We start from the raw sequence: 10,781 nt of genomic DNA, 5'->3' as shown, positions 1-10,781 counted from the left end.
TTGACAGGTGGTCTCCAGTGTCGTAACTACCACCATAGCAGCAGAGGCAGCTGCCACAGGGCCCGGGACATTAGGGGCCCGGTGACAGCTACCCCCACTCTTATCACTTACAAACTGTTGTAACTGTGATAAGATCGGGGGAAAGCTTGAAGGACCTTGTGTGACGTCAGCTGTCACATGACTAGGTGGGCGTGTCTTTATAGCCTGTGCAGTCCTGCAAGAGATAAAGAGAAGGAGAGATGTGCTGCTAGGTACTGAAGGGGAGGGGGAGGGAGATGCAGGATGGAGAGTGTGTGTGTGTGTGTATGTATGTGTGGTGTCAAGGAGGAGAGAGGACAGTGTCCTGATATCTGTGTATTAGGAGGAGGGGGAGGTCAGTGTCCTGATATTCCTGATATCTGCGTATTAGGAGGAGGGGGAGGTCAGTGTCCTGATATCTGTGTATTAGGAGGAGGGAGAGGTCAGTGTCAGTAGATGGATCAGTACTCTACACATTGTTTGTATTCAGACTTGCCTGCAATTGCTGTTACTAATGACTGTCTAATAGTAGTCAGGGGGCGCTCTGTGTATTGTATTGTATTGTACTGAAGGGGAGGGGGATGTGAGATGCAGAATGGAGAGTGTGTGTGTGTGAGAGTGTGTATGCATGTGTGGAGCAATTGAGGAGCAACAGTAACCTAGGGGCAGAGATGGAGGGGAGGACATGAAAATGGGGGTAGAGATGAGGGGTGCATGAAACTGGTGGCAGATGGAGGGAGGGCATGAAACTGGTGGCAGATGGATGGAGGACATGAAACTGGGGGCAGATGGATGGAGGACATGAAACTGGGGGCAGATGGAGGGAGGGCATGAAATGTCACGTGACATCCGTGCGTTATTAAAGACGGCCAACACAACCAAAGACTGCAGCAGAGCCGGAGACAGGTAAGTAACTTTTTTTTATGTCTTTATCTCCCCTCGGTCTCCGATTATTATACTCTGGGGTCTGAAAATACCCCAGAGTATAATAATTGTTCATGGATGTTCATTATGGGGCATAATCCCATGTGCAGGGGCCACAATGGGGTGTAATACTGTGTGCAGGGGCCGCTGAGGGACATAATAGAGCACGCAGGAATGCGGCGTGGAGGGGGGGGGTTCGGTCAGTGAAGGTCTTCGGTGTCGGTCAGGAAGGGGGGGGGGGCATGTCAAAAGTTCGCTACGGGGCCCCGCCATTCCTAGTTACGCCACTGGTGGTCACATTAATGTGACTGGACTGTGTATATATAGACAGACCTGTGTAGTGCTGGTCTTCTAGTATAGTACTTATATATAGACAGATCTATATAGTGCTGGTTTCCTAGTATAGTACTTATATATAGACAGATCTATATAGTGCTGGTATCCTAGTATAGTGCTTATATAGAGACAGATTTGTATAGCGCTGGTCTCCTAGTATAGTACTTATATACAGACAGATCTATATAGTGCTGGTATCCTAGTATAGTGCTTATATAGAGACATATCTGTATAGTTGAGTTGACGGTTAGGGAAACCTTTCTGTGTAAATCCTCCTTGCCCCGTTAGCGTTTCCATCTGTGGCACTGTAGGCCAGATGCATGTCTGCTCACTTTCAGCATATCATTTGCTGGCTCTGTTTCCTCCCCTCTTTCCCTTGCTGTTGGGGTTCCTCAGGGTCGGTCCTAGGCCCCCTGCTCTTTTCTCTCTACACAGCCCCCATTGGACAAATCATCGCCAGATTTGGCTTCAGGTACCATCTTTATGCTGACGACACCCAACTATACACATCTTCTCGTGACATCACCCCTGCACTCATACAGAACACCAGTGACTGTCTTTCTGCTGTCTCTAATATCATGTCCTTGCTCTATCTGAAACTAAATCTCTCTAAGACTGAACTACTACTGTTTCCACCATCTAATAGATCTGTCCCTGATATATCCATTGTAGTCTCAGGCCTTACTATAACTCTTAGGCAGTTTGCCCGCTGCCTCGGAGTCATGTTTGATGCAGACCTTTCCTTCACCCCTCATATTGAATCACTCGCACGTTCATGTCACCTCCACCTCAAAAACATCTCCAGAATATGTCCTTTTCTTGCCAAACATAAAAAAAGGGGTGGACAAAAGTAATGGCACTGTTTGAAAAATCATGTGATGCTTCTCTAATTTGTGTAATGAACAGCACCTGTTTCTTACCTGAGGCACCTAACAGGTGGTGGCAATAACTAAATCACATTTCCAGCCAGTTGAAATGGATTAAAGTTGACTCAACCTCTGTCCTGTGTGTACCACATTGAGCATGGAGAAAAGAAAGAAGACCAAAGAACTGTCTGAGGACTTGAGAAGCAAAATTGTGAGGAAGCATGAGCAATCTCAAGGCTACAAGTCCATCTCCAAAGACCTGAATGCTCCTGTGTCTACCATGCGCAGTGTCATCAAGAAGTTTAAAGCCCATGGCACTGTGGCTAACCTCCCTAGATGTGGACGGAAAAGAAAAATTGATGAGAGATTGGGAGGATGGTGGATAAAGAACCTCGACTAACATCCAAACAAATTCAAGCTGCCCTGCAGTCCGAAGGTACAACAGTGTCAACCCGTACTATCCGTCGGCATCTGAATGAAAAGGAACTGTATGGTAGGATACCCAGGAAGACCCCACTTCTTACCCAGAGACATAAAAAAGCCAGGCTGGAGTTTGCCAAAACTTACCTGAGAAAGCCAAAAACGTTTTGGAAGAATGTTCTCTGGCCAGATGAGACAAAAGTAAAGTTTTTTGGGAAGAGGCATCAACATAGAGTTTACAAGAAAAAAAAGAGGCCTTCAAAGAAAAGAACACGGTCCCTACAGTCAAACATGGCGGAGGTTCCCTGATGTTTTGGGGTTGCTTTGCTGCCTCTGGCACTGGACTGCTTGACCGTGTGCATGGCATTATGAAGTCTGAAGACTACCAACAAATTTTGCAGCATAATGTAGGGCCCAGTGTGAGAAAGCTGGGTCTCCCTCAGAGGTCATGGATCTTCCAGCAGGACAATGACCCAAAACACACTTCAGGTCAGCACTAGAAAATGGTTTGAGAGAAAGCACTGGAGACTTGTAAAGTGGCCAGCAATGAGTCCAGACCTGAATCCCATAGAACACCCGTGGAGAGATCTCTTGATGGCAGTTTGGAGAAGGCCCCCTTCACATCTCAGGGACCTGGAGCAGTTTGCCAAAGAAGAATGGTCTAAAATTCCAGCAGAGCATTGTAAGAAACTCATTGATGGTTACCGGAAGCAGTTGTTCGCAGTTATTTTGTCTAAAGGTTGTGCTACCAAGTATTAGGCTGAGGGGGCCAATACTTTTATCCAGTCCATTTTTGGAGTTTTGTGTAAAATGATCAATGATTTGACTTTTTTTCATTCTCTTTTGTGTTTTTTTCATAGCAAGCAAAATAAATGAAGCTATTAATACCAAAGAGTTTGTGCTTGTAATCATTTTATGGAAGAACACGAGTATTATCTGACAGAATTGCAGGGGTGCCAATACTTTTGGCCAACACTGTATATGTAGACACATCTGTTTAGCAGTGGTCTTTTAGTATAGTATAGATAGAGATAGATAGACAGATCTGTATAGCGCTGATTTTTTAGTATAGTACATATATATAGCAAAAGTCTTGAAATATAGCACTGATGTAGAGACAGATCTGTATGGTGGTGGTCTTCTAGCATAGTATATATATAAACAGATCTGTATAACGGGGGTCTCCTCGTATAGTACTGATATACAGCCAGATCTGTACAATAGTGATACTAGATACGAAACAGTTAAGTGACGTCATCTACCTTGTCCCTGATGTTCCGGCATGTCAATGACAGCTCCAGTACGGTGGCCGCCAGAGGCCATACTGCTAGCATTCGAATATTCTGCGCGCTCATGTGCCCCCAGTAGTAGGCGCTGTGTACGCGCAGGAGCGCTGCTTGGTAACGTCAGCGCTGCCAGCGTGGAGACACAGGGCTGACCGGAGCAGGGAAGGGAAGGCGGAAGTGCTGACAGGGAAAATACTGCTGTGAGGAGGAATACAAGCTCATAGACTCCGGCTACCAGGAGAAGCCAACATGCAGAGCACGAGCGCCTTCCCTCAGGTCAGTGTGCTGTGTGCCACCTGCTGCCCTGTGTTTAGCATTGTGTGCCATATATGGGGGCTGGGGGTGTGTGTACATAATATATGTGTATACATGTGTATGAGCCTGACATGGACTATATAGGACATGGTGGTGATCACACCTATGGGCCAGAACCCCATGAGAAACCATGTGTCATATGTGTGTTATCACTGGCATGGAATATAAGTCATTGTCATGAGATTTAAGGTCATATGACATGGCGAGTCGTGATAATATATACTGATGTATATTGATATACTGGTATGTTATCTCTGGAATATCTCATTTACTGGGGTTTAGAGGATAGCAATGTATATAACAATCCCTATGTGATAAAGGAAGTCTCCAATATATTGATAGATTACAGGCTGCCATTATCAGCAGTCTGCATTCTGCTGTCAGCGGCTTTATCTCATTGTGTAGTTTCGGGTAGTCCTGGGACAGGTATCTAAGATATATATATTTGTATTTTTGTTCCCGCTGTGTGGTTGTGCCTTTGTTTTTGTGGTGTAGGCAGGAAGTGCACATTTTGCTCTATACTTCGTTGGTGTATTTGATAGCTGCAGAAAAGCGTCAATTCACAGTAAAATGTATGTTTTACAATTTGTTGCACGGCAAACCCCCCCCCCCAAAAAAAAAAAAAATTGGTACTGATTTTGAGGCAGATTCCATCTCAAAATCAATGCTAAATCTAGTCCTCAATCTGACTCCATTTCCATTGTGTTATCTATTCCAAAATCGAAGCAGAATGCTGAAAAAAATAAGCGTCATCCGCAGCATCCAGGTCGCAAGACAGTCGCTGATCAGCCTCGTCCATCTGGAGTTCAACATTGGTTAAAAGTCCTGACTTCATTTTCCACCAGTTAATAATAATAGATTTTATTTATATAGCGCCAACATATTCCTCAGCGCTGTACAATTTGTAGGGTTCAAATACAGACAGCTACATAACAAAGAAAGTCATTTCACACAATGGGACTGAGGGCCCTGCTCGCAAGAGCTTACAATCTATGAGGTAGAGGAGGTGACACAAGAGGTAGCAGGGGCGGCATTGCTTATACAGTATTCAGACAATTCTGTAACAGAGGTGACTGTCATTACACAAACAAAACCTTATGAGCCAGCTTAAAGGGGCTCTATCAGCAAAATCATGCTGATAGAGCCCCACATATGCTTGCATAGCCTTTAAAAAGACTATTCAGGCATCGGTAATGTTATATTAAACTACCCCCCCCGTTTTAAAATAATAACCTAAAAAAGAATGTTCTCTACTTACGGATCGTGCACGCTGGGCGGGCATTCTGAGTGTGTCTTCATCTTCTTCCCCGCCTCTTCTTCCTCTGATGTCTTCGGGTCCCGTCCTCCTCCGGTGCTCGCTCGCGGACACTGATATGAAAAAACGGCCTGGGCGCATGCGCAGTAGCATGCGGCTTCTACTACAGCTACTGCGCATGCGCCCAGGCTATCACTGTCCATTCGCGAGCGCTGGAGGAAGACGGGATCAGAGGAAGAAGATGATGACACACCCTGAATGCCCGCCCAGTGTGCATGTTTGGTAAGTAGATCACATTCTTTTTTAGGTTATTATTTTAAAACGGGGGGGGGGGGGGGGGGTAGTTTAATATAACATTTACGGTGCCTGAATAGCCTTTTTATGCACGCATATGTGGGGCTCTATCAGCATGATTTTGCTGATGGAGCCCCTTTAAGGCTTACAGGGAAATCCAGGCTGAAAAAATCTGTCCGTACAAAGCCCGGATTTCTCAGCCCGAACCCAGTCAGGAGATTGGGACTTTAGGCAACATTGAATTTTTGTGATTTTTGGCACTGAGAATCCTTTTTTGCCGTCTGTAGTGTCCATAATATACAATACAGGCAAGGACTCTACACATTGTAAATCTCTATGGTGTTTGGAGTCTCGGTCTCTTGACAGGATTTGGATCAGGAATAGAGATGAGCGAACACTAAAATGTTCGAGGTTCGAAATTCGATTCGAACAGCCGCTCACTGTTCGAGTGTTCGAATGGGTTTCGAACCCCATTATAGTCTATGGGGAACATAAACTCGTTAAGGGGGAAACCCAAATTCGTGTCTGGAGGGTCACCAAGTCCACTATGACACCCCAGGAAATGATACCAACACCCTGGAATGACACTGGGACAGCAGGGGAAGCATGTCTGGGGGCATAAAAGTCACTTTATTTCATGGAAATCCCTGTCAGTTTGCGATTTTCGCAAGCTAACTTTTCCCCATAGAAATGCATTGGCCAGTGCTGATTGGCCAGAGTACGGAACTCGACCAATCAGCGCTGGCTCTGCTGGAGGAGGCGGAGTCTAAGATAGCTCCACACCAGTCTCCATTCAGGTCCGACCTTAGACTCCGCCTCCTCCGGCAGAGCCAGCGCTGATTGGCCGAAGGCTGGCCAATGCATTCCTATGCGAATGCAGACTTAGCAGTGCTGAGTCAGTTTTGCTCAACTACACATCTGATGCACACTCGGCACTGCTACATCAGATGTAGCAATCTGATGTAGCAGAGCCGAGGGTGCACTAGAACCCCTGTGCAAACTCAGTTCACGCTAATAGAATGCATTGGCCAGCGCTGATTGGCCAATGCATTCTATTAGCCCGATGAAGTAGAGCTGAATGTGTGTGCTAAGCACACACATTCAGCACTGCTTCATCATGCCAATACAATGCATTAGCCAGTGCTGATTGGCCAGAGTACGGAATTCGGCCAATCAGCGCTGGCTCTGCTGGAGGAGGCGGAGTCTAAGGTCGGACCTGAATGGAGACTGGTGTGGAGCGATCTTAGACTCCGCCTCCTCCAGCAGAGCCAGCGCTGATTGGCCGAATTCCGTACTCTGGCCAATCAGCGCTGGCCAATGCATTCTATTAGCTTGATGAAGCAGAGTGTGCACAAGGGTTCAAGCGCACCCTCGGCTCTGATGTAGCAGAGCCGAGGCTGCACAAGGGTTCAAGCGCACCCTCGGCTCTGATGTAGGAGAGCCGAGGGTGCACTTGAACCCTTGTGCACACTCTGCTTCATCAAGCTAATAGAATGCATTGGCCAGCGCTGATTGGCCAATGTATTCTATTAGCCTGATGAAGTAGAGCTGAATGTGTGTGCTAAGCACACACATTCAGCTCTACTTCATCGGGCTAATAGAATGCATTGGCCAGCGCTGATTGGCCAGAGTACGGAACTCGACCAATCAGCGCTGGCTCTGCTGGAGGAGGCGGAGTCTAAGATCGCTCCACACCAGTCTCCATTCAGGTCCGACCTTAGACTCCGCCTCCTCCGGCAGAGCCAGCGCTGATTGGCCGAAGGCTGGCCAATGCATTCCTATGCGAATGCAGACTTAGCAGTGCTGAGTCAGTTTTGCTCAACTACACATCTGATGCACACTCGGCACTGCTACATCAGATGTAGCAATCTGATGTAGCAGAGCCGAGGGTGCACTAGAACCCCTGTGCAAACTCAGTTCACGCTAATAGAATGCATTGGCCAGCGCTGATTGGCCAATGCATTCTATTAGCCCGATGAAGTAGAGCTGAATGTGTGTGCTAAGCACACACATTCAGCACTGCTTCATCACGCCAATACAATGCATTAGCCAGTGCTGATTGGCCAGAGTACGGAATTCGGCCAATCAGCGCTGGCTCTGCTGGAGGAGGCGGAGTCTAAGGTCGGACCTGAATGGAGACTGGTGTGGAGCGATCTTAGACTCCGCCTCCTCCAGCAGAGCCAGCGCTGATTGGCCGAATTCCGTACTCTGGCCAATCAGCACTGGCTAATGCATTGTATTGGCGTGATGAAGCAGTGCTGAATGTGTGTGCTTAGCACACACATTCAGCTCTACTTCATCGGGCTAATAGAATGCATTGGCCAATCAGCGCTGGCCAATGCATTCTATTAGCGTGAACTGAGTTTGCACAGGGGTTCTAGTGCACCCTCGGCTCTGCTACATCAGATTGCTACATCTGATGTAGCAGTGCCGAGTGTGCATCAGATGTGTAGTTGAGCAAAACTGACTCCGCACTGCTAAGTCTGCATTCGCATAGGAATGCATTGGCCAGCCTTCGGCCAATCAGCGCTGGTTCTGCCGGAGGAGGCGGAGTCTAAGGTCGGACCTGAATGGAGACTGGTGTGGAGCGATCTTAGACTCCGCCTCCTCCAGCAGAGCCAGCGCTGATTGGTCGAGTTCCGTACTCTGGCCAATCAGCGCTGGCCAATGCATTCTATTAGCCCGATGAAGTAGAGCTGAATGTGTGTGCTTAGCACACACATTCAGCTCTACTTCATCAGGCTAATAGAATACATTGGCCAATCAGCGCTGGCCAATGCATTCTATTAGCTTGATGAAGCAGAGTGTGCACAAGGGTTCAAGCGCACCCTCGGCTCTGATGTAGCAGAGCTGAGGGTGCACAAGGGTTCAAGTGCACCCTCGGCTCTCCTACATCAGAGCCGAGGGTGCGCTTGAACCCTTGTGCACACTCTGCTTCATCAAGCTAATAGAATGCATTGGCCAGCACTGATTGGCCAGAGTACGGAATTCGGCCAATCAGCGCTGGCCAATGCATCCCTATGGGAAAAAGTTTATCTCACAAAAATCACAATTACACACCCGATAGAGCCCCAAAAAGTTATTTTTAATAACATTCCCCCCTAAATAAAGGTTATCCCTAGCTATCCCTGCCTGTACAGCTATCCCTGTCTCATAGTCACAAAGTTCACATTCTCATATGACCCGGATTTGAAATCCACTATTCGTCTAAAATGGAGGTCACCTGATTTCGGCAGCCAATGACTTTTTCCAATTTTTTTCAATGCCCCCGGTGTCGTAGTTCCTGTCCCACCTCCCCTGCGCTGTTATTGGTGCAAAAAAGGCGCCAGGGAAGGTGGGAGGGGAATCGAATTTTGGCGCACTTTACCACGTGGTGTTCGATTCGATTCGAACATGGCGAACACCCTGATATCCGATCGAACATGTGTTCGATAGAACACTGTTCGCTCATCTCTAATCAGGAAATCTGGGCGATGTACGGATTGGATTTTCTGGCTTCCCTTTAGGCTTGCAGCCCACTGTGGCCAGGGCCCCAAAGTGCATGATCGGAGAAGGTTAGCTTCTGTGAAATCTCCATCAACTAACCCATTGCGGTTTACAACCAGGCCTGGACTTCAGCGTTCTAGTCATCTACGATGCTGTTACTCAAAACACAATTCCAGTGCAGGACAGTAGAGATTCAGAGAGGTTAGGACCCCTAGTCTCATGGATGACTAGAATGCTGGGAGTTCGGGTCTTGGCTGTGTTTCGCCCAGGAAATAAAGCTGATATCTGTATTTCATGGACCAAATCTGTCCATGTGAAGCTGGCTAAAGGTTTTTTTCCCACCAGACTGTAATCCTACAGATTTTCTTGATCAGAAAATCTACAGTGTATTTGCTGGTAATAAGCGGAAAGCATCAAATACTGCACTCTTCATTTGGAATATGGTGCTGTGGATATATATGTATGTATGTGCATTGCAGGTCAATCTTTGCACATATCAAGGGGAGTTTAATAGCCAATGGATTCCTTTTGATAACTCAGGCGTGCCTGCTTCCAGTCGGAGACTTTATTAAAGAAGACCTTTCATGTCCTCTGACATTAGCGGTGTTATATACCACTAGCTGACAGTACAAGACTATGGAAGAGTTCTGTCAGGGAGGGAAGTTCCTCACCATCCGCCGATGGCGCTATAATGTAAGGCCCTCCCATCTGATGGTGGAATATTAGTAATATCAGAGAACATGAAAGATCCTTCAAGACTGATGTACGAAATGGCAGTCTTAATCATTTGCCCTCTTTCTTTAGATATAATAATAATAATGATACATTTTATTTATATAGCGCCAACATATTCCGCAGCGCTGTACAATTTGTAGGGTGCAAATACAGACCGAAAGATACATTACAAAGAAAGTCATTTCACACAATGGGACTGGGGGCCCTGCTCGCAAGAGCTTACAATCTATGAGGTAGAGCGGGTGACACAAGAGGTAGCAGGGGCGGCATTGCTTATGCAGAGGTCAGACACTTTTGTAATAGAGGTTACTGTCATTACATAAACATAAGACTTTATGAGCCATCACTAGTGGTGTCCTTTAACATGTGGATGGAGCTTGGACCTATAGATTTTGTCTGCGGTGCTTACATGGGATTTCTTAAACTCTCATCTGATAGGCTCCTACTGTATAATGCCAAGAGTTTTTCGCACTGAAATTCCTTAGTGTTTCTAGAGTGTTTTCGGACGCATTGCTGGTGCAACAATGGCCGTAAAGTGTGAACCAATTCTAAAGGGGAACTTTAGGCTTATTGGTCTGTTGCCAGCATGCCATTTTCTTGGTAGGATAATAGGAAGTTGTCTGCAGTTATTAACGTCATTTCCTTCTTAAAGGGGTGTCTTACCTTGCTAGCCAAATGATTAGGTGCTTACTGTGCCGTGACTTCTGAAGGAAGCTAGTGCTGACTCTACGTTTCCTGATGTTATGGCGGAAATTTACTATTACCTGTCAACCATTTAATAGCCTGTGTCCGTCAGACTACTGCTGAGACTTCACTAACTCAGACTAGAGTAGTAGAGGCAATAGA

The 10,781-nt window shown here is 46.6% G+C and overlaps 1 protein-coding gene across 2 annotated transcripts in view; it reads left to right on the top strand.

Moving 5' to 3' along the window:
* The first annotated feature begins 3,970 nt into the window (after positions 1–3,970).
* PDXDC1 (pyridoxal dependent decarboxylase domain containing 1) overlaps positions 3,971–10,781 on the top strand; it is a 60,192-nt gene continuing 53,381 nt past the window's right edge. For both annotated transcript variants that reach the window (XM_075285783.1, XM_075285782.1), the window contains exon 1: positions 3,971–4,126. In XM_075285783.1, coding sequence (XP_075141884.1) covers positions 4,100–4,126 — 27 coding nt within the window. In that variant the 5' untranslated portion in view covers positions 3,971–4,099. The remainder of the gene's footprint in view (positions 4,127–10,781) is intronic.

This window comes from Leptodactylus fuscus, chromosome 8, assembly GCF_031893055.1.
Source record: "Leptodactylus fuscus isolate aLepFus1 chromosome 8, aLepFus1.hap2, whole genome shotgun sequence".
Classification (NCBI taxonomy): domain Eukaryota; kingdom Metazoa; phylum Chordata; class Amphibia; order Anura; family Leptodactylidae; genus Leptodactylus; species Leptodactylus fuscus.
This window is presented reverse-complemented; position numbering and strand designations above follow the sequence as displayed.